Source organism: Brassica rapa, chromosome A05 (assembly GCF_000309985.2).
Source record: "Brassica rapa cultivar Chiifu-401-42 chromosome A05, CAAS_Brap_v3.01, whole genome shotgun sequence".
In the NCBI taxonomy this organism is placed as follows: domain Eukaryota; kingdom Viridiplantae; phylum Streptophyta; class Magnoliopsida; order Brassicales; family Brassicaceae; genus Brassica; species Brassica rapa.
Genome location: NC_024799.2, coordinates 1,925,704 through 1,950,049, shown reverse-complemented (window position 1 = coordinate 1,950,049; position 24,346 = coordinate 1,925,704). Strand labels below are relative to the sequence as shown.

General features: G+C 35.9%; 5 protein-coding genes across 6 annotated transcripts in view; 2 read left to right on the top strand and 3 right to left on the bottom strand.

Annotated features, from left to right (window-relative positions):
- The window catches only part of LOC103866728 (defensin-like protein 2), a 39,636-nt gene extending 19,255 nt beyond the window's left edge, over window positions 1-20,381 (bottom strand). Inside the window, exons 1-6 of one of the 2 annotated variants that reach the window (XM_033292465.1) lie at window positions 18,535-20,381; window positions 18,271-18,377; window positions 17,767-17,796; window positions 17,434-17,688; window positions 17,239-17,346; window positions 14,289-17,131 (exon numbers count right to left, since the gene is read on the bottom strand). Coding sequence is in view for 1 of the 2 variants with exons in the window: in XM_009144704.3 (XP_009142952.1) it covers window positions 13,889-14,127; window positions 14,289-14,355 (306 nt within the window). In the remaining variant the exon portion in view is untranslated. Of the gene's footprint in view, window positions 1-13,773; window positions 14,128-14,288; window positions 17,132-17,238; window positions 17,347-17,433; window positions 17,689-17,766; window positions 17,797-18,270; window positions 18,378-18,534 lie in introns of those variants that run through there. The other variant, XM_009144704.3, reaches the window with a different exon arrangement.
- On the top strand, window positions 6,232-10,744 carry LOC103866726 (endochitinase At2g43620). The gene is made up of 2 exons (XM_009144702.2): window positions 6,232-7,981; window positions 8,343-10,744. The coding sequence occupies exons 1-2, from the start codon at window positions 7,525-7,527 to the stop codon at window positions 8,735-8,737; spliced, it is 852 nt and encodes a 283-aa protein (XP_009142950.2). The 5' UTR covers window positions 6,232-7,524; the 3' UTR covers window positions 8,738-10,744.
- LOC103866727 (endochitinase CHI) lies at window positions 11,721-13,459 on the top strand. Its single transcript, XM_009144703.1, has 2 exons — window positions 11,721-12,204; window positions 12,796-13,459. The coding sequence occupies exons 1-2, from the start codon at window positions 11,739-11,741 to the stop codon at window positions 13,218-13,220; spliced, it is 891 nt and encodes a 296-aa protein (XP_009142951.1). The 5' UTR covers window positions 11,721-11,738; the 3' UTR covers window positions 13,221-13,459.
- A 677-nt stretch (window positions 20,382-21,058) lies between the features above and the next one.
- LOC103866732 (defensin-like protein 2) lies at window positions 21,059-23,333 on the bottom strand. Its single transcript, XM_009144705.2, has 2 exons — window positions 21,588-23,333; window positions 21,059-21,418 (listed from the first exon to the last, which is right to left on the bottom strand). Exons 1-2 carry the CDS (start codon window positions 21,652-21,654, stop codon window positions 21,189-21,191), a joined length of 297 nt encoding a protein of 98 aa, XP_009142953.2. The 5' UTR covers window positions 21,655-23,333; the 3' UTR covers window positions 21,059-21,188.
- A 237-nt stretch (window positions 23,334-23,570) lies between these two features.
- On the bottom strand, window positions 23,571-24,257 carry LOC103866724 (defensin-like protein 195). The gene is made up of 2 exons (XM_009144700.3): window positions 24,066-24,257; window positions 23,571-23,985 (listed from the first exon to the last, which is right to left on the bottom strand). Exons 1-2 carry the CDS (start codon window positions 24,124-24,126, stop codon window positions 23,780-23,782), a joined length of 267 nt encoding a protein of 88 aa, XP_009142948.1. The 5' UTR covers window positions 24,127-24,257; the 3' UTR covers window positions 23,571-23,779.
- Window positions 24,258-24,346: the final 89 nt, after the last annotated feature.

The window sequence follows — 24,346 nt, the reverse complement described above, 5'->3', positions numbered from 1 at the left end:
GAAGGTTTCCGCTTCTCAGCAACTTATCGAGAAACTAGCCAATCAAGGGGGTATACAAAAGATGGCAGGGACTATGATCATCACAGAAAACCCAAGTACCAATCAAAAATTTGGCAAGAAAGAAGCTCCCTTCGCCAATCATCTCAAGCAAGAGAAAGAGCAAAGTTTGAGAACATGAAAATCACTCGAACCTCTCGGGAACACTCCAACTTCCGCCAGATACCTGAACCCCAAACAAGAAGCTTTTACCGAGAAGTGTCAAGGAGAACCCCAGAGAACATAGAGACGGTTTCAAGTGCTTCAAAGATTCATCAGGAAGCTTCAGACAGGGGGAATCCCCTACAGACCACACCAGCATACATACCAGATGAAGTGCTAAATGAAGCCCGAGCGGAGCTGCGAGACTATATGATTCAATACACAAAAAGCGCAGATCCGACTGAAAGAGAAGCTAGAAAAGAGAGATTCCGAAAAGCAGAAGAACAAGGTGAAATGGAAGAAACGGCCATCCAAATGGCCAAAACCTCTATGAGTATAAGTGCAGAAAGGAAAAGGAGAGCTTTAGGTGAGGCTACACCCGAGAGAGTACCAGCCACTCAAAGATTGGGTTCCGGTTCCCAGCAGAAGTCAGTTAGTAGGGAGGAAAACTCACATGAGCTGATGCTTAATTCCCAAGAAAGACTTCCTGTCTCTCTCCGACTGGGCCCAGCGATCCCACAAAATACGAACCAGGAGGAGACAGAGACCTTCCATGATACCAACTCCAGTGAGAGAATCCCCGCTACACAGAGATTGGGTCCTCCCCTAGCTTCCCCTACTGATCGAACAAAAGCCCCGGTGGCTGCGATACCGAAGAGGAAACCAGGACGGCCCCCTGGAGGAAAGGCACAAGAGAAAATACTTCAGGAACAGGGAGCAGTACAAAAAAGAAGGACAGTAGCACAGAAAAAGAACTCCCCTGGGCGCAGGAAGATCTCATCTAAGACGACCGCACCTGCAAGGCTGAAGTCCAAAACAGGAACTTCCCGTGGGGGAGAGCATGCTTACTCGGCTACAAGCTCGGATAATCAACCCATCGTTAACATGATCCCCGCCACAGTGAAGAAGAGGATGGATTTTCGGATCCCATCCGATCACGGTCCTTAAAAATAATAAGCTGGAACTGTCAGGGGTTAGGGAATCCCCAGACAGTTCTACGTCTAAAGGATATGATTCGGTCCATATCACCAGACATTCTCTTCCTTTCGGAAACAAAAAATCCCGATCTCTTCGTACTCAGCAAGACCGAATCACTGGGGTACGAAAACAATCACCTCATTCCTCCTACGGGTCATGGCTCAGGAGGACTGGCTATATTTTGGAAACCTCAAGTGAAGCTACACATCCTTTCTTCGAATGCAAACTTCATTGATACCCACATTGAGGTGGAAGGAAAATCTTTTTTTGCAGCCTTTGTGTATGGAGATACAGATAAAAATGAAAGGAAAGTATTTTGGAACCAAATGATAGCTCTCATGAATGCCCGCGACTCCCCTTGGTATATAACGGGAGATTTTAATGATATTCTCAGTAACGCGGAGAAGGAAGGTGGACCGGAGCGTGCAGAAGGTTCTTTTATTGATCTTAGATCGTTTTATTCCGAGGGTGACCTATATGATCTACCGCATTCTGGGGATTTGCTATCTTGGCGAGGCATCAGAGGCGACCATCTGGTGAAATGTCGCCTAGACAGAGCAGCTGCAACCAACTCATGGGCAGAACTATTCCCAACAGCAAGAAGCCAGTACCTTGCCATGGAAGGTTCGGATCATAGGCCCTTGGTCTCTGTCTTTGAAACAAGCTATAAAAAGAGAAAGGGCATGTTCCGATATGATAGACGTCTAAAAGACAACCCTGAAGTGAAGAAGCTGGTAGAGGAAACTTGGAACAAAGCTTCAGGCAGCCCGATCAGAGATAAAATAGCTCAGACTAGAACTGCGATTGCGGCCTGGAGCAAGAACCAGTATAGAAACAGCCGCCTGCTCATTGATGCAAAGAGATTAGAGCTGGACTCAGCTCTGTCTGGTGCTGTTAACGATGCAGACTTGATAAAAAAAATCAATGAGGATCTGATGGCGGCATACAAATCTGAAGAAGAGTACTGGCGCCAAAGGAGCAGATTGCTTTGGTTAAAATTGGGAGATCGAAATACTGGATTTTTCCATGCTGTATCAAAGAACCGGAGGAGAGCGAACTCCTTCTCAGTGCTAGAGGATGAGGAAGGGAAGACGGTCTATAAAGAGGAACAAATCTCCCAAGTGATTGTTCGGTACTACAACTCTCTCTTCACTTCGACCGAAGGAGAGAGAAGGCAAATCGTTAACCAAGCGCTAGAAAGGAGGGTATCTGATGAAGACAACGCAAAGCTTACAACCAGACCATCAGCGCTAGAGATACATGAGGCACTGCTATCAATTCACGCAGATAAAGCCCCGGGCCCGGACGGTTTCTCCGCTAGCTTTTTCCACTCAAACTGGAGCACGATAGGACCGGATATAGTCGCAGAAGTTCAGTCTTTTTTCGACTCAGGCGTGCTACCTCCAAGAATAAACGAGACAAACATCAGGCTTATCCCAAAAATCCCTAACCCGCAAAAGGTAGCTGATTACCGTCCTATAGCGCTGTGTAATGTTTATTACAAGATCATTGCGAAGCTGATTACGAAGAGACTACAGCCTATCCTCTCTTCCCTTATCTCTGAAAATCAGTCGGCCTTTGTGCCGGGACGAGCGATTGCGGATAACGTGTTGATAACACATGAAGTCTTGCATTTCCTGAAAACATCCAAAGCGGAAAAGAGAGTATCCATGGCGGTAAAGACGGACATGAGCAAAGCATACGACCGCTTGGAATGGGAATTTATTGATCTGGTACTGCAGCGACTGGGATTTGATCAGCAGTTGATCACTTGGATAACACAGTGTGTATCCACTGTTACATACTCCTTCCTCATTAACGGCTCGCCTAGAGGAAGGGTAACACCGAGTAGAGGCATCCGGCAAGGAGACCCTCTTTCACCATACATTTTCATTTTGTGTAGTGAAGTTCTCTCGGGACTTTGTAACAGAGCTAGCGAAGATGAATCCTTGAAAGGGATTCGGGTGACTAGAGCATGCCCTCGCGTCAACCATTTACTCTTCGCAGACGACACCATGTTTTTCCTGCGCGCAAACAAAGAAAGTATCAAGTCGCTGAAACAGATTCTCTCTCAGTACGAGAATGCATCAGGACAGTCCATAAACGCAGCAAAATCCTCTATCACATTTTCACGACGTGCACCTGCAGTCTTGAGACAGAGAATAAAGGATGAGCTGAACATTCAAAAAGAAGGAGGGGTCGGAAAATATTTAGGACTACCCGAGCATTTTGGGAGAAGAAAGAGGGATCTCTTCACTTCCATAGTGGATAAAATCCGACAAAAACGGAATAGCTGGTCAAATAGGTTCTTGTCATCAGCGGGAAAGATGACGATGCTGCAAAGCGTACTCTCGCCCATCCCGTCTCACGCGATGACCTGCTTCAAACTGCCAGTCTCACTCTGCAAAAGGATTCAATCCGAGGTCACTAGCTTCTGGTGGGGAGACAGCACGGGTAAACGAAAGATTGCTTGGACCTCATGGGAGAAAATGTCGAAGCCAAAGGAGATAGGAGGCTTGGGATTCCGAGATTTCCAAGCTTTCAATGATGCTTATCTCGGGAAGTTAAGCTGGAGGATCATGAATAATCCGGACATTTTGCTTTCCCGTGTCCTTATGGGAAAGTATTGTGTGGAAGAAAGCTTCATGGAGTGCTCAAAAAAGACTTCTTCCTCGTATGGGTGGCAGGGAGTTTTGATAGGCAGAGACTTACTATCTTCGAATTTGGGATGGGTGGTGGGAAACGGAACCTCCATCAAAATCTGGTACTCGCCGTGGCTAAGCCTGTCAGAACAAGAAGGACCTATAGGCCCAGCGCGAGAAGAAGATATGAATTTGACAGTGTCTGATCTTTTCCAACAAGGCTCCAACGAATGGGATGACAACAAGATTCAGAATATGCTCCCACATCTGAAAGAGAAGATAGTTGCCATTAAGCCTAGTCTGTCGGGAGCTCCTGACAAGAGAGTTTGGTTGGGTACCAAGACGGGAGAATACACAAATAAAACAGGCCATAAGGCGGCAATCAAAACCAGAGGGCAGGAGAACATCCTCATAGCCGACCAACATGAGATGGACTGGTATAAGAGTGTCTGGAATTTGAATGTCTCACCGAAAATTAAACTATTCTTGTGGAAAGTTTTTCAAAACGCCATACCAGTGGGAGAGCTACTGGCGATCAGAAACGTTAATGTGGATATACGATGCAAGCACTGCAACGCTCCAGAATCTATAAATCATCTCTTCCTCCACTGCCCTTTTGCAAAAAAGGTCTGGGAACACATCCCGGTGACACCAACAGTGGACTTGAGTGGATTTATAGATTTATCGGAGGTATGGGCGAGACTATGTAGTAAGGCTTGTCTTCCTCCGACGGGTTTAGCGACGGGACCCCTGGCGCCATGGATCTTGTGGCAAATTTGGATCTCTAGAAACAGTCTCTGTTTCAATAATAAACAGATATCTGAAGAAGAGACAAACAACAGGGCAATTCGGATGGCAAAGGAATGGTCAAATGCTCAAGAACATCCAGTAAAGTCACAGAAAAAGATTCCAAGTTGTACACCCATCCCGCTGAACTGTTCTCTGATGCGGTCCGATGCAGCATGGAGAGCTGCATCACAACTGGCTGGACTCGGCTGGACAATCAGAAGAGAAGGGGAGGAGGTGGCGAGTTTTTCATCAGACTCGTCGGTGAACTCAGCGCTAGTTGCCGAAGCCATGGCGATGAGACAAGCAGTTAAGGAAAGCTGGATCCTGGGTCATAAGAGAATGAGATGCGAAGCTGACTCTGATCAACTAATCAAAGCGCTCAATGGGAATGAAGTCCCCTTGGAGATCTACGGCATCGTTGCCGACATTCTAGACTACTCTTTTCGTTTTGAAGTTATTGAGTTTGTTTGGATTTCTAGAGAAAAGAACTCTGCTGCTGATGGGTTAGCAAAACAGGGGCTTGTTATGGTTGAGTCTTTAATGGCCAACACCTAACTTTGATGAGGATTATTAATATGAATGTGTTTCAAAAAAAAAAAAAAAAAAAAAGATTATTTCACATCTAAGAAAAAAAAATTGTTATGCCGATAGTATTTTTGTAACTTTTAAGTTGATTTCTTAAGGATATTTTTATATGTAAAGGCTAGTTCTTCAAATGAATAATAAATTACCTTTTACGTTAACAAATATATATAAGGTTTTAACAAATAACTGTATAGCTTAAGATCCGCGCAATTGCGCGGGATGAATGTTATATATAATTTTTTTTTATATATTATATTTATTTATATTTTTTTACGTATTATCTATATAATTAAATTAGAGTAAGCACATAAATCAAAACAACACATTTTGTTTATTTACGATACTTTTTTGGTAAATAAATCAAAACAATCATTTTATTTATTTTATATGGTATATACCTAAATTTCAATGACATGGACATAAATATATATTATATTTAATATAAATATTTATTATTAAAAATTCATACTTATATGATAAACACAAAATTTCTAATGTGAGATTTTTTAATGCAAATTTCAAAATTAAAATATTAAGGTTTCAATACAAATTTAGAAATTATCATATTTATGTATTTTTCTGTATTATATAGTTTAATTTTAAACTATATTAATATATAATATGAATGTCTAGTAAATGAAATTTCATATTCATGCGATTTATGATTATTTATATCTAATTATTACCAAAAAATTAAACCATTGATCACAAAATTTTAATGTGAGACATTTAATGATTTTATTAATTTATAGTCATTTTAATGATTCAAAATATATCATATAAGAATTTTTTTATTATATGGTTAATGTGGTTATTTAATATTTTTTCATAATATAAGTTAAAAGTTAAAAGGTATAGTTACCACATATTCGTGTTCCGCTGGCCTCTCATAGAATAAAGCCGTTGCAGAGCTTCTCTGAAAGCATTGTTCCTATATATAGGCTAATAGAAAAGACTCCTTGCTTCTCAGCACCCAAGGAAGGTCCCATAAGTTTCCCATTTGTTTTATTAGCTGATTAGTTGCTTTCAGGGGATTGCATATGAGGAGTAAAAACCTTAAAAGACAAGAGAAGAACAAAAGTGAGAGATGCTTCATAGACAAAAACTTAGAAGAAGCTCAATCTTTTAATACCTGCCACCAAACAGACTCAACGATTCTAGTGAAGATCCAGAGTTTGATTTTCTGGAGTGAAAGTAGTAAATGTTTCAGTTTTCTTGCCAATCCTCCAAAAGCTTTTGGAGACCTTTCTTCTCTGAATCACCATTCTCATTTCCATTTTGATTCAGAGGTCTCTCTGATGCGAGACTTAACAAACGCTTGTGAAACGCTCTCCCTTAGAGCATCTCCAATGTATATCTCTATATTTTACTCTAAAATAGAGATCTCTATTATAGAGGTGGATTTGCTCCAATGTATGCCTCTATAATAGAGTTCTTCTATTTTAGAGGAAAATATAGAGGAATCTTACTTTCTACCTCTATATTTAGAGATGAAAATAGCAAATCTCTATATTTTCCTCTATAAATAGAAGAACTCTATTATAGAGGCATACATTGGAGCAAATCCACCTCTATAATAAAGTTTCTCTATTTTAGAGGAAAATATAAAGATAAAAATAGAAGTGGGTTTCTTAGAAATATGATGTTTGGTAACCAGAAGGTCAACCTAGCAAGAAAAAAAAGAAAAAAAAAGTGTTTAGAGAGAATCAAGATCCTGAAAATGTTCAACTCACATGTTAAGTATATAGTCTTTGTTTTACCTTGAAAGTTACTTCTTTCTATAACACAATTTTTTGGGAGTTGGCTTAGTATATTTTGGTTTAATTTTGTTTCTTTTACATATGTTTTCACCTGTTTTAAAATCATAAGAATTTAGTTTTGGTATTTATACTATACTTTTATTGTACAGTTTAAGCAGTAAGAGGCTAAGAGCACTATACTTTTTATATTCATTGATTAGCTAGATAATTTGTTCAGCCGATATTTATCTTCTTGCAATTTTTACCTTCTAACCAGCAAAAAACTCTATGATTCAATTCAAACTTTTGAACTGATACAAACTTGTTTATCTATGTCAAAAACAAAATGATCGAATTCATGACCGACATGAGAATTTTGGGACATTGACTTACTATGTAATGGTACAAAAGGGTCCATTGACTTGGACTAAGAAAAAGCAAATTGATAATCGAGAAGTACCTAATCTTGATACAAAATATCATTTAAATATACAAAATTTCACACAATAAATACAAACACACACCACCTTCAGATTTCATCATGCACACAACTAGATCTCCCACTCACTCCTCCCAAACAAAACAAAACAAAAATGGCTACCCAAAGAGCGATTCTACAAAACGCTCTCATCCTTTTTCTCTTCACTTTAACCATCCTAACAAAAACCGCGTTCTCTCAAAACTGCGGTACAACAGGATGTGCCCGCAACCTATGCTGCAGTAGGTATGGATACTGTGGCACCACAGCCGCTTACTGCGGTACAGGGTGCAGAAGCGGACCTTGTAGCTCCCGAACCACACCTATCCCACCAACTCCTAGCGGCGGTGGTGGAGGTCTAAACGCTGACCCTCGTGATACAATTGCAAATGTTGTCACACTATCAGTTTTTAATAGTATCATGAGCAAAGTAGGAAACGGCTGCCCAGCAAAAGGGTTCTACACTCGTCAGGCTTTCATCTCGGCTGCTCAATCATTCCCGGCTTATCGAGGAACCGTCGCTAAGCGTGAAATCGCCGCCATGTTGGCTCAGTTCTCACACGAATCTGGAAGTAAGTGTTCGCCATAAAACGTTCTAGCTTCGCTTGCATGCGTCTATATCTACTGCAGCATAGTATCCATAACTGATACTGCAAAAAAAAATTACGTCTATTAGCCCTAGTAGGCTAAGACAGGGATAAACTCAATATTTATCAAAATTTCATGGCTACACAAATGATATTTTTTTAATAAAGAATGTTTTAATTTGTTTTAGGGGAATAGTTTATTTATTTAACAAATTATTTTGGACATCTAATTCTTTTTTTTTAATAAAGAATGTTTTAATTTGTTTTAGGGGAATATTTTATTTATTTAACAAATTATTTTGGACATCTAATTCTTTTTTTTTAAATAAAACCGGATATTTTGTAGGTTTTTGTTACAAAGAAGAAATAGCAAGAGGAAGGTATTGCCAAGCTAGCACAGTCTACCCTTGTCAACCGGGAAAGAACTACTACGGTCGTGGTCCTATCCAAATCACATGGAACTACAACTACGGTGCAGCCGGAAAGTTCCTTGGACTCCCTCTATTGACTGATCCAGATATGGTGGCTCGTAGTCCTGAGGTGGCCTTTAAGTGTGCCATGTGGTTCTGGAACCAAAATGTTCGTCCCGTCTTGGACCAAGGCTTTGGAGCCACCACAAGGAAGATTAACGGTGGCGAGTGCAACGGTAGGCGTCCGGCAGCGGTGCAAAGCAGAGTTAATCGCTACTTGGAGTTCTGTAGGCTGTTTGGGATCACTCCTGGAACAAGTCTTAGTTGTTAAAGATATTAAATGTGGTTAATATGACACCCTTCATGCTTTGATGCTGGTCTTGCGCGTGTGAGTTAATAAGTAATGGTGTTGAATAAAAGGTTATGAGGTGTACGTAACCTAATGAATGTATCCTGTGTTGTTTGTATCGGTTGTCATAAAATAAAGTATATCAGCCAGTCCATAATAAACGCATTTACACCCTTTTTAATGATTATTGCAAACAAATCTTACAGAGTGTTTTAAGCTGAAAAATAAGAGAAACTTCTACAAGAGTTAAACATAATTGACGAATAAAAAAAGTGGAGAAATAGCAAATAGGCTTAGGCCTAAGTTGTTTCAAAGTGTATGAACCAAATGGTGATGAGAACCGGTAGAAAGTGTGAAATTGATGCATTTTCAAATCAAAGAAGAAACTGGCATTAAGACAATGTAGGGTTTGTTTTAACTTGTTTACTATACGGATTGTTAAGATTGCTTTGGAACTAGGGGAAATGTCTCAAAAATAACAGAATAGTTATAGATAAGATGGTCCACTCACACGTAAAATGAGCGTGGACTTACACATGCATGATAGGGTTCATACGCATACGGCTCACATCCGACGTCAAGCGGCATATTTCAATGACTTCTTATTTGTCCTTTTCGCCGAACTACCCTTTTAGTAGTCAGACTCTTGCTCTCTTAAATCATGGAAGATGATTTCACATCTATGAATTTTTTTTTGTTATGCTGATAGTATTTTTATAATTTTTTGGTTGATTTCTTAATGATATTTTTATATGAAAAGGTTATTTTATTTTCAAATGAATAATAAATTACCTTTTACATGAACAAAAGTATACAAGGTTTAACAAGTAATTGTTACGTATATGTATAAAATCTAGGATTAGCACAATCTAGATTGACTCTGATGTGCTCAAGTATTTTTTGAGGTGGCTGCAGAACACCATACTTTATCAATTTTATTTGATCCTAAAACTAACTTTTAGTTTGATAACGACATTTCCATGCAAACACACACAAATTCCTTAAGATAATTTTCGAAAAACCTTAGGGAAAAAAACCTTTAGGGAAAAAAAAAACCTATAAAGTTTTTTCTAAATTTTTTTGTGAACTCTTTCATTTTTCTTTTTCAGTTTCGGTGTCTAATTTGTTGCCTAAATTGTCATTTATAGTTCAGAACTTCTCCCACACAAGCTAGCCACTCCGCAATTCTTTAATGAATATTTTTGTTAATTCTTTAAACTTATTTCAAAAGGTTCTTGTTTCAAAGAAGAAATAACTGGAGGAAGATACTGCTCACTGAGCTTAAGGTACCCTTGTCAACCGGGAAAGAACTATTACGGTCGTGGTCCGATCCAAATCACATGGATCTACAACTACGGCCGGAAGGTTTCTTGGACTTCCTCTCTTGGAAGATCCAGAAATGGTGGCTCGTAGCCCAACCGTAGCTTTCAAGTGTGTGCCATGTGGTTCTGGAACAAGAAATTGCGTCCGGTTTTGAGCAGAGGGTTTGGAGCCACTACAAGAAGGATCAACGGCGGTGAGCGTCCAGACGCGGTGGAAAGCCATTACTTGGATTTCTGTAAGAAGCTTGGGGTCACGCCTGGAACCAACCTCAGATGTTGAAGACACTACTCGTTTATGTGGGTTTTCCAGAGTTGTGTGAGTTAATGGTGCCGTGTGTCGAATTTTAAAGAGAAGTCATATTAATATCATTTTTTGTATGTGAGTTGTAAGGTATATTGTGTTGTTTGTGTGGAACTACATCTCATTATTCAATAAACATATTTCTTTGTTTATTTTTTCCACTACAAAAGTACAAATTCGTATAGACAAATGTTTTTTAAAATTTTATCGTTACATCAATTCTTATCAATCTTTACTAGAACTCTAAATTATTAATGCAAACGATTTGATCCAACAAATATTATCATGTAAAACTCCAAAAATGTTTTAGTCAAAAACAAAAAAAAACTCCAAAACTGCATTCCTAAAGCTAAATCATACACTTAAGTCTGAGTATGCTACAGAACAATTAATGTGCAAAACAAGAATGGAATTTGATATATTCTACATATTCTTAAATTCTTGATTGGACTAAAGCCTGACACATAAGACTATAGGACAATTTAACCTTCCACAAAAAAAATCACGTTTACAGGTAAATCCAAAACAATCTCTAAGAAATTTAAAATGGTTGGATTATTACACGAGCCTACTTTTAATATTTAAAAGAAGATCAAAATCATACATTTTATTCCTTTATATCTTAAGATGATTATTTCTTACAAGACAAATCCACTAAAATTTCCTTACGAAATATATTAATATACATCTCATCAAACCAAAAATTAATTATCCCAATTTGACAAGACCCTCTGTTATCGGGGGTGATTGGTAGTTGCTGTAGGTGCTGTCCACAGCCCTATTTATTTCCACAACACCAAATTCAGAGCAATCAAGCTTTAAATTTTTTTTTGAAACCACAGCTCTTAAAATATCCTACAGCTGTACAAGTGCTCTGCAGAGCCAAATATCCAAAGCAATTTTTTAGTGCTTCAATAAAATTCTACAGCAATAAAATCTAAAGCCACAGCAAAAAGTCTACAGATTTTTTTCTACAGCAAAATATTTAAAGCTACAGCCATTACCAATCGGACCCATCATCTTTTTTTTTTTTCTGTTTGCCAACAATTGTGATATTTGCTGTTATTTACAATTTTCACATGTCAAGTATGTCTGATAATGTTTTCTGTAAAATGTTCATTTAACAGGTCTACAATTAAAAATAAATGATTTAACGAATTTATGTAATATACAACGAATATTCAAACGTTCGTTCCGAACATTTGAATTTTTCTACGTAACGTGACGACTAGGCTATTTCTAAAATGTTTACGTGGCGTTGACGCTTGACTTATAGATTACAATATACACTTGTTTTCAAGAAAACGTATTCTTCATGGAACCATCATCGTCTTTACTTCTCCTATAAAACGCGAACCTAATGTACCTCTATCTACCTCACACACACAGAGAAAAAACAACGATGAATTACGGTAAAGCCACATCCCGAAATGACCAGTTTGCTATTTTACTCACAACTCTTTTCTTCCTGATCCTAACCGTTTCCAAACCGGTCGCCTCTCAGAACTGCGGCTGCGCCTCTGGCTTATGCTGCAGCAGTGCTGGTTACTGTGGAACCACCGACGCGTACTGCGGCGAGGGATGCAAAGAAGGACCTTGCAAGAACAGCGGTCCCGGAGATCCAACTGTTTCACTTGAAGAAACTGTGACACCTGAGTTCTTCAACTCTATACTAAGCCAAGCAACAGAGAGTGACTGCAAAGGTAGAGGATTCTACACCCACGAAACCTTTATGGCTGCAGCTAATGCCTATCCGAGCTTCGGTGCTACCATCTCCAAACGTGAAATCGCTGCCTTCTTTGCTCACGTTGCTCAGGAAACAGGATGTAAGTAATTCTTTACGATAATTAAATTCATAATTCTTTTTGGAACTATCACAATATTTTGATACTTCTCTAGAGTTTCCAGTTTTCATACATGGATATTAGGTTATTATTATGCAGTTTTTTATTATTTGGTTTTCATTTTAGGATTATAAACATATACTCCTTCTGATTCATACAGAGTATTGTTTTGACACTTTTCTTGTTATACAAAATGTGTCATTTTAAAATTCTAGTTCATTTTTAATAAAATTCTACTCATAGTTTTTAATTGTAAAAACTAAAAATGTTTTGATTTTATAAATATATTTAATTTTCTCAAATACTAATAGCTAAATAAATGTAATTCTTAACGGCACAAATTGATTTTAACCATTTTTCCTAATTTTTGTGAAAGTATCAAAATTACATTTTTATGAAACAGAGGAGAAAATATAAATTACGATTTTCATTGGTTCAGTTTGACTAAAACTAACCCATCATTAAAAAAAATCAGTTAGATTATATACAGATTTTGGTTCGAGTTATCATATATGCTTACCAGTTACCACTAGGATTCGCTTTTAGTCATTTGGTTATATTACCTTGTTACAGTCCTGTGCCACATTGAGGAAGTCGATGGACCAGCGAAGGCCGCACGTGGAGAATACTGTGACACAACAAAACCAGAGTTCCCATGTGTACCAGGAAAGGGCTACTACGGTCGTGGTGCGATCCAGCTCTCTTGGAACTACAACTATGGTCCTTGTGGCAGAGACCTGAACGAGGGAGACTTATTGGCTACACCAGAGAAAGTGGCTCAAGACCAGGTTCTTGCCTTCAAGGCCTCTTTCTGGTACTGGACCACTAATGTTCGCTCGAGTTTTAAATCGGGCTTTGGCCCGACAATCAAGGCTGTGAATAGTATGGAGTGTACCGGAACAGGAGTTCCTAGTGAAACAGCTGCTAACAGGATTAGGTACTTTCAAGACTATTGTATGAAGCTTGACGTTCTACCTGGAGAAAACCTCACTTGTTAAGGTTTCTCTCTATCCATCTGAAACAGCCAATGTTGGCAATATAAGAATAAGAGATCACAGAAGAGAAAGTATCATACTAGTATAGTTGTTGTAATAATGTAATCATGAAACGATTTCCATTTATGCATAGGCACATGGGATTTTAGAACAGAGGTTCCATTATTGTGAACTTATCACCAACACACATTGGATGTATCTCTGTGTTTACATTTAAATGCATGAATATTCATAAGATGTCACTCCTAGCTTCAATTCGATTTACTGTTAAACACAAACGAAGAAATCACAAAAATAGGTAAGTTTGCAAACTGAAGAAGTGAACTCGTTTTAATACCACACATGAACATGTCGACGATGACACACACAAACAGACACGCGCAATTTTAACACAAGACTGAAACTTTGAACTGCAGCTAAATCGTGTAGCGATTATTTAGCTTAGTTGCAAGTTGTAACCCAAATAAATCATTCTGATAAGAAATATCAGAACGGGTGGTCTGTGTATGAAAGTTAATAATTACTCTCTTCGCCTCTCTACCACAAAACCCATATCTAAAATCAAACCATGTGAACCTCAGATACTTTCAGCGTTTTATTTCACATATTCCTTACTATTACATTATCACTTAGACCACTTATTATTACACAAACCATCACACATGTAGGACTCAGATGACACCATGTAGAATCTGGTCATTAGGTTTGTCACTGCAGTAGTCACATAAGCATTTAAAATCAAAAGCACCGGCATCTCCCGTAATGCATCTTCCACCTTTAGCGTCCTTGTCCTCACGGCATCTTATATAACAAATCGTCGGAAATGTCCTAGGCGCACAGAAGCCGAAACCCACATTCCCGCCGTATTCTTTAAGGCACTCGCTATCCTGCGCTTCTATCTCCGGCGCTTCTGCTCAGTTCATACATAGATAATATTTGAGAAAACCGAAATCATGTATATGTGACAAAACGTGCTGCAATGCAATTACTGAGATAAATACTCTCTAGATCCTAAAGAACCACACAAAGTTTAATAAATATGTGAAATAAATACGGTGTTAGTTACTTTACCAAAAATAACCAAAACGAGGATGAAAATAAGGGTGAAGGAAGAAACTGATTTTGTTGCCATGGCCATTTTATCTCTCCCTATGTGTGCTCTTTACTCTCTCTGTTGAACTTTGGAGTTAATGTATGTGTAAAATGAATCCGGGCGTGCTATTTATCTTTGTGGTTGGAGCAAAAAGTAATCATTAAAGTTATATAGCTGCCATCACTCAGTATTTTTAATATATACTAGAAATTTTACCGTGCTACGCGCGGTTTATTTATCTGTAATATATATATATATATGTATATTTTAAATGTTAAATATAATTTAGAACATCAATTTTATCAATAAATTATTTTTATTTTTGTGATATATAATTAATTTGTTTCTGAAATAACTTTTTTTTGAAATAACATTAATTTATATTTATATATATATATATATATATTAGATGCAAACATAATTAAAGTTTCTATTAATCTGTTAGTAATCATGTCTAACTATTTTGTAAAATTTCAAATATTATATATTTAATATTTTCTAATTTTCTATTATTTATGTATCATATATTTTATTATACATCGTCTGCGTTAATATCAAACTATTATTTGAAGAATAGGTAAATAACCTTATTATATATATATAGATATATATATTAAATGTGTATTTAATTTGAATATTTAAATATTTAAATTTTGGTGACCGATAAGAATGATTCGATAAATTATTGGAGCTGTAATACCGAGAAGAAAATTACTAATTTTCTAAAGTTTGTAAGAACATTTCTTTTTCGACTTTATAATAGAATAGAAAATGAGTTTACTCTATATATAAATAGAGTTTTTTTTTGTTTATTGTTCTATTGTTTATTCTAAGTTAGAATATCATTGGAGTATAACCATATTATATTATAAGATATTTTATTTTGGAAAAAATAGAATAAATTATTGGAAATACTATAAAGCTCACTCAAATAGATTGGTGATGTGCTAACCTATATTGATCTTTACACAAACTTATTTGATATAACATTATAAAAAAAGATGGGAAAATCTTTGGTATATATGATATACTGGAGGTAACAATTTGTTTTTTTAACCAAGTCGCCTGGGTGTTTCCGCCAGGGGTTCGAATAGCATTGGTCCACCCATAGACGCTTTAAGTTGCAAGAAAACCGAGATTTCTATGGGTCTTGCGGGATTAATTTTTGGGTCTAGAAAACTTTTGGGATCTCCACGGTTATCAAAAAAAAAATGTAACCATGAAGATATCTTAACTGCTTTTTAGTTTAATCGCACTGTATATGATTATTTGTTTCAGTGGTACAAACCACAAGCCACAAAGTTCCGTTAACTATTTAGGTTCAAATTTGATAACATCACATAGTGAACTAAGGTTAGGTCAAAATCATGATTCTAGTTTAGTAGTATAGATTGTACGTATATGGTTTACTAACGTAAAATATTTATATAAATTTTACCAATCATCTCATTATATCTGGAGATAATGCTTATGATATCTGCAGTCTTGCAAATAATAATTTTTATAGACTTATAAGCAACTATAACATTTTTCATATACTCAAGAACACAGTAAATAAATAGTTTACTATACCATTGATGGCACCCTTAAAATCAGGAAAACTATAATTATTTGGTCAGAAATTAGGATTAACTCCTCACTGATCATATTGTTATTATTTTTTTTTGTTTGCTCTGCGTTGAACATTTTATATGGTTTTAAATGTTTAGAGATTAATACTCCTGACTACCATATTCTTTTTGGGAAAAATTCAAAATATTCGTTTTAAAATTGGTAAAATACATATACGCAATATATGCAATGAGTAATAAATTTTAAAGTTTGCCTTGTAGTTTTTCGTTTTCGTTCTCACAACATTTCTCTTTAGTGAGATATTTGGTAGTGTAGGTTGCACAATTGATAGGAAGCTAATGATTTTGAGATAGTGTGAACCAGCAAGAAGAACATGTCTTAGTAAGAAACTCCCGTTTGTTTAATATGAGCAGATTCTAAACTTCAAGAATAATATACCTGATGGTCATGTCTTTTTTCATTCAGTCCTTTACAACTAAAGAAAAAACACAATTAGAGTAATTTAAAAAGCGGTAAATCATAGCAAACATAAAAGTCTTCCATATATCAAAACTTATACAGCACGAAAAACCCAACACATATTCTCGTAAAGGAATACCTCAACTTCACAAGTCATTATTCATTACACCAAGAAAATGCAAAAACAGAAAGCTCCAAAAATAGTTTAGATTCTCTCGTGTCCTTGCTGCTGCAGTTAATGATTTCTGCTCCAGTTCCACTTCAAGGTAGCTAGGCAACGCACACTGCCTGCGAGGCTTCTCAAACCGTTTGTTCCTTGATGAACTTGTGTTAGAGGCAGAGATGAGCGCTTTCTTTGTTCCTTGCACCAATCATCTCAAGAACTTACATTCCATAGCTATAAACATCTGTCCTGTGAGTCAAACATATGATACATCACTGTCCTACCCTCTTCTCCTCGAGACTCAAATGTCCTCTCTCTCTCTCTCTCTCTGCGCACCCACAATACTCCAAGTATACACTAATCTCCGGCTTGTATGCGTTCACTCCACTCCAGTGCATGGCTACAGAGAACTTTTGGAATCAAAGAACGGGACCCTTCTCACCAGCTGACTCAGCTCAATAGTGTTGAAGTCATAACCCACAGCTTCAAAGCTAGCGTAGCTAAACCCATCTTCAATGGTCAAAGATGAAGAAAAATTGGAATCTCGAGCTTGGCAAGATTTTTCTCGGGACAAAGACCGCTTCCTAAATGAAAATGAAGGAATGTGCCTGGTAAAGGTCTGTATCCCTGTAGAATGAACTTGTCATGTTCAGTTACTCTTTTGCAACACCAACTTCAAATTACAAAGACAGTTAGATTGTTGAATGCGTCACAAATCTATTATATCTACATACCTCCCATCTTGAAGGTTCATATTTATTTGGATTCATGCCAATCTCAAGATCCAGGTGAACTTACATGAACCAAGTCATCACCTTCCAGCCTTTTGGTATGATGTATGCCTAATTACAGAAACATAGAAATGAATATACAAAAAGGGTTTAAAGATTGTTTGTTGTGTTCCATGTAGGCGATGAGCATAGACTGACCGTTCATTTGGCCATCCCTCTTTGCTTCCCGGAAGGCCTTAGATAGAATGTACCCAAAGTGTCTCATCAGAACCTTCATAAAAAGCCTCATTTTGTATTCAGTGAGAGAATATGTAACGAATCATACCTTTTTAAAAACACCATAAACTTGTTTTGCAATGAGGTACCTGTGATAGTTAGTCCATTTTACATGTCTCTTTTAAGAGTCAAATCCTGGTCCGGTGCTCAATTTTCAACAATAGCATCTTGTTCTCCCTGTGTAGAATGAAATCACTATTAAAGCTTGTAAAGTGAAATGGAAAAGGATTATAAAAACATATATTCTCATGTTACCTCTAACTTCTGGAGAATCTTAGGGTGTTCCTGCAGAGAAATGGAAGCCCAAATAATGGTGAGTCCAGAGGATTCATGGCCTGTACTAATAATATATATCAAAAAAGCATCGATAATTTTCTGTTTCTCTAGAGTTCTTCCATTCTCTTCTTTATTATCATTAGATTATCCAGCATGTCTTATTCATTGGAGTTCAGAGTAGCCAGCATAGATCTAAGACTTTAGGAGCATTTTACGAATCTGCTGAGAAAGTTATATATTTGGAGATTCAAAAAGGATCTTCATTGTTTTTTTTTTTGAATATAAATTCCTGCCTGAAAAATTCAAAAAGCTTATTTAAAAAGATTGGAAATTTAATGGGAAAGTGAAAGTATAACATACAAATGAAAACTACGGCCAAAGAAAACAGAATTATGATTCTAAGCTCAATTAATCTCACAAAATTACTATTCTTCACAAGTCTAACAGGAGAAGAACAGATATGCAACAAAATAGGAGCCTTACCACCACATCATTAAACCAAATCGAGCAAAGACTTGCGTTACCTAAACCGAAACCAGGAAGCTAGGCTGTAAGAAAAGTGTTCCCAAAATAAATCCCTTACACATCTCCTGGTGTGAAAAAAAGAAGAAGAAAAACTAAATCAGCATTGATAAAGAATAAATCAGTGGGAGCATCGCAAGAGCAATGGCAAACAACGGCTGCTAAGATCAACAGGGCAGTTTAATTGAAACTAACACTATTTTGGTTAATTGAATAAGGAATTACCAAACAAAGGCAAGATAGTGGGTCATGCCTTTAGTATTTGCTAAAGAACAAATAGCTTCATCCATGAAGACAAAAGTACCAGCAAGTGAACTTGCCTTTTGGTTTCATCGCTATAGTGTCAACTTCTTGAGATGAGGTTTTCGGGATTGAATGGAAGCAATTTAAGACAAAGTGGTTTATAAAGAAAGAGAAAGAGAAGAAGGTGAAACGAACTCATTAAGAAGTATTGAAGAACACCATTGATTGATAGCAGATGAGACTCAGCTCAGTAACGGAGATTTGATGAAGAGGAAAGTAGAAGACGAAGTCGAAGGATGATCTTGGGCCTTTAACATGTATAATGAACCCAGCAAAGAGAGTAATTTTTATTTTCTACAGAAATTAATATGACATGGCAGTTTGGACGATTTTTAGTGGATGAATTTTAAATCTGACGTGGACAGATTCTCCTTTCAGCATATTTCCCTTTTAGTATTGTTAGATATATATATATATATATGAGTTTTATCTACTTTTTTGAGTTTTTCATATGCCTGAAAAACGTGATAAAATTGATTTGTTTGTAATATGAAAGGTTTTCTTGAAAGAATTATTACTCTAGGCCCAGCCCAGTATTAATTTAAAAGCCGAATTGAACCAGTAAATTGAACAAACCCGAGATAAATCAAGAACCGAACCAGGAACTACTCCACCAGGTGCAAACTTTACTTCCTACCCCTAACCAGGAGCCGAGCCAGCTTGTTTTTACTTATTACGAAGCTCTGATGCAGAGAATCAACTGCATGGTCAATATTCATCTGTTCTGATGAACCACTTTTAACTTAATTCGATGAGTCTTTTGCTTATGCGATTTGAAGTTTGTTATTTTCTTCTCCTACATCGACTATGATGCATCTCTATGTTAGTAATTATGAGTTGCATATACTTAGTAGGATCATTTTTCTACTCCTATCCACCAACTTGGACCGCTGCTCTCAAGGTATGAATGGCATCCACCACATTGTCACACATTCGCACTCACCCTCATTGCACTTTCAAAGGCCGTTCTGCATCCATATAGGAGTATCTCTGTTTGTCATAAATAAAAATATACTACCATTTAATATATTTCTCTTTATTATCATTGTTAATAATTATATAATGTAGAAACGGTTTAAAATATATCGATAAAAACATATGTCAAAACATAAACTTATTGTTTTCAACCATGTCACAGGCTTAATTTATATCATTCATCTTGACCATAAATTATTTCTTAACAAACGTGACATTCACAAATTCATCTTTGACCGCTATATTAGCTGCAAAAGAATTGGACAGCTATTCCTTTTTTCCATATATTAAATAGTATTTTGACTTAATACATTTGATTAAGATGTAGCTGTATAAATTTTACTGTAAAATTTAGTCTATAAAATATTTTGATGTATATGTATCTAATGTACTTTTAGAAACTAAATGAAAACATAAATAAATTTTACAGCTATATTTTTTTTGTTTTAGAAAATAAAGTTCCTATAACTTTTTTTTTATTTTTGACTTTAACTTTTAAAATTAATTAAAATATGATTGGTAATTTGTTTAGTTGTAAATATAAATTAAAGCAAAATCCATTTAATACTGTCCAACCAATCATTCCATAATAAATTTAAATTTCTGGTTGTCAAAAAAATATATTTAAATTTCTGATATATATTAGAGAATATAATGCCACAAATAATAACAAAATCATGTTTGTAGGTTAACGAAGATATTAATAGAACACTGATTGCCCGACAGCCAATTACTTCAGTAAATGTAATTCAAAAGAATTGGGCTAAAACACAATTTAAAATATTATTGGAAAATAGTAAACATTGATATGAACATGCAGTAGCGGAGTTAGAAATATTTTTGACTAAGTTCATAATATAAATTTAATATTTAAATTAGATATATATATATATATATATATATATATATATATATTGTAACAAAAATATTTTTACAAATTAATAGGGGCATGCAAAAATTTAAATATAAATTAGTGGAATCAAACGCCAAATTTTGACTAAATATTATAGTAATTTTTAGAAACAAACACACTAAAAAAAAGTTTTCCCAATTTTAGTGGGGTCTTTCTTTGCCTCCGCCTTTGCGAACATGTATGTTGTGACGAACCAGATATCTTTATGGACCGGTAACAAAAACATTTTTGTAAATTACGTTTAGTTTGCGAAATGCTCGGAACCAAGATTTAGATAATTATAAACATTTTAAGTTAATTTTAATAAAAGATCGATAACTTTTTTAACAAATCGACAATTTTAAAGCTATATTATTTATGTATAATTGCTGTTTAAAATTTAGGAATCAAGAATGGTCTGGGTGTTTTTTAAACGGCCCTGATTCCTGATCATTGAATTAGCCGTAAATTAATCGAAAGGCAGGCAGATACAATCACATACCTACTAGGCTACTATACGTGGATGCTAAATGAAAGATTTTAAAACAAATGTTGATTTTTTTTCATGCGAGCTTCAGATAAATCCATATCTTCAAACCATGGGAGCCTCATTACTTCGGGCTTTTTATTTCACATATTCGCCATTTACATGGTACTTGGAACTTTTCCACGTATATTATTACACAAACCATGATTACACATGCAGGATTCAAATTCCACCACGTAGAATCTTGCCATTAGGTATGTCGCTGCAGTAGTCGCATAAGCATTTAACATCAGAATCACCCCAAATGCATGTTCCACCTAGTGCGCCCTTGTCCTTACGGCAATTTGTATAACAAAACGACGGAAATATCTCAGGCGCACAGAAGCTAAAACCCACATCGCCGCCGTATTCTTTTAGGCACTCGTCATCCTGCGCTTCTATCTCCGGCACTTCTGCTCATTATATATAGAAAGAGCATTTAAGCAAACAGAAATCACATTGTATATATATATTTATTGTAAAAGAAATCAAATTGTATATAATAAAACGTGCTCTCTGGATCATAAGAATGACATAAAGTTTAACAAATATGTGAAATTAATACGGAGTTAGTTAGTTTACCAAAGATAACCAAAACGAGGATGAAAATGATGGCGAAAGAAGAAACTGATTTGGTTGCGAATGCCATCTTTTCTGATCTATCGATCTCTCTACGCTTTACCGTATGTGTAAAATGAACTCGGGGTATGTTATTTATCTTATCGTTGGGGCAAATAAATTATCATTAAAGTCGTTTAGCTGTCATCGATCTCACCTAATTTTCATTTTCTTATAGTTTTCGTTCCACTTAAACGTGGCAAATTTTGATTTATTTTTAATTTCAACTTTTGTATTTTCATCTGTTTTTACTATTTAAGTTCAAAAGAAATCAATGATGAAATCTATGCTAAAAATAAGTTGGATTTTATCAATATATTGATACCATAATGATCTTGTTTTGTGTTTTGACAATCGAAATGTTTTTGCATCACAACGGACTACAGTCACTCACTGCATATATACAATAAAAGTTATTCAGATAAAGATAGATCTTTTTCTTTGGTCAAATATGTTTTAAGGAAGCTTCTTCAAAGAAATTTTTTTTAGTATCAATATGTGTAACTATTATAACGAAAATCAGAGTAAAATGAGCTTTTCTATAATTACAAAAGTCGGTAAAAACAAAAACATTTCCAAAAACTTAGAGGAAAACAAGTAGAATGAAATTATAAATTAAAAGATAAAGAAGAAGAAACTATTAGAAAATTAAAAGCCATCGGAGCAGACTCTCCACTGGCGGCCACTTAGTAATTTAAATTAAACTATATAAATCATATTATATATCCTAATCTGAAAGATAGATTCGAATATATCCTAAAGACGTGACAAAGGATGTAAAAAAAAAAGACAAAAGTTGACTTTTTCTTTTAAATAAAATTTCCACTAATTGTATCAGCAAAAAGCTAGCATCAAGAGCCCAATACAAAGTAGAAAGTTTAAGTCTACTCCGGATTAAAACTGCTTTGTCCTAGCCTCCTAGGGGTCGATGTGATGCCAAGGCCGGCTCTGCTCTGTATTAATAATTCTGAGTTCCATACTTGCATATACTTATTAGGATCATCATTTGTGTGCTCCAGAGCCCTGTCCACCAACTTGGACCGACGCTTGCAAGGTATGAATGCTATCCACCACATTGTACACATAGTAACGGTCCAGGCTATATAAGGATTATAAGCTATATTTTTTTAAAAGACTGCTAATGACATACTCATGGTTCGAACTCTAGGTGCATGGGTTCATACTTCCCTGATAATGCTACTAGACTATAATGAAAATAACCGAAAATCGTATATATATTTTTAGGGCTGGAAGCCCATACTTCTACGGCTTCCTTTCAGAGCCGGGCCTATATACACACTCATTGCAATTCCTAAGGCTGTTTTTTGATATATTTGGATTCATACATCTTTATTTGTAATAAATAAAAATATACTACCATTTTAATAACTTTCTCCTTACTTTTTACATATAATTTAGACATAGATAAGTGTGAAAATAGACTATAACAAAAACTAGATTATAATCTTATGTTGTCAAATACAAAACCACCATGTCTTTGTCAACCATGCCACAGTCTTAACTTATGTAATTCATTTTTAATCGTAAGCTGGCCTATTTCTTATCCGTATGTCACACTCAAAGAAATTATCTTTGACCGCTAGATTGGCTACAAAACAGTTGGACGGCGTTCCTTAGTCTTTTTTTTTTAATGGTGTTTTTGACTTAATACACACATTTTAAAAATGTAATATATGTACATGCATATTATTTTATATTTGAATAAAGGGGGAATATAATACAACAATTAAAAATCATGTTTTTAGGTTAGCTTAACCAAGATATTGTTAGAACACTGATTGCCCAAATGTCAGATTACTTTGACGTCGCCGCTTGGTTCAGTAAATGTAATTCAAAAGAGTTTGGCTAGAACACAATTTAAAATGGGGTTAAAATCATTTCGGAGAGCGTAGTAAACGTAGATATGAACATGTGGATGCCAAGGTATTACCAAAGGAGTCAAAGTATTACCGAACTTATTTTATTACACATAGAAAGTCGTACTTTTACATTATTCTTTCTTTCACATTACATCATCATATATTTATTTTGGGACCATTCACATTCATTATTAGATTTTACTACAAACCAAACGATCCAAACATAGCATTTGCGTTTGCAAGCCATAGTGTATTAACGATGCTTAGACGTTGTGATTAGGGTTGATCGTTGCAGTAGTCGCATAAGCACGTAACGTTAGTTCCTTGTCCCCAACGGCATCTTCCACCTTTAGCCCCCTTGTTCTCACGGCATCTTGTGTAACAAAACGTCGGAAATATCCGAGGCGCACAGAAGCCGAAGCCAACATCACCACCGTATTCTCTCAAGCACTTGCTATCTTGCGCTTCTATCTCTGGCATGTCTGTCATAACAAAAGAAAACAAAACCATACCAATTAAGAGTAAAATGAAGATACTAGCAAAGTCTGTCTAAGTAACATACCAGAGATAACTAAGAAGAAGATGAAGAAGACAACGAAGATGGAAAGTGGTTTTATCGCCATTGTCACTTTTGCTAAGAATGTCTCACTTTGGGGTTTGTTTTGATATGCCGTGAACACTTGGTGCTGCTGGTGGTGCTATTTATATTCATCTTTAGGACCAAACCGTTTTGCTTAGTGGTATTGAAACCGAACCATACCAAAACTAAACCAGTAAGATAAGTAAACAACAAAAAAGGTTTTAATATTCAAATAATTCTAGTTTGAATTGTTGACATATTTG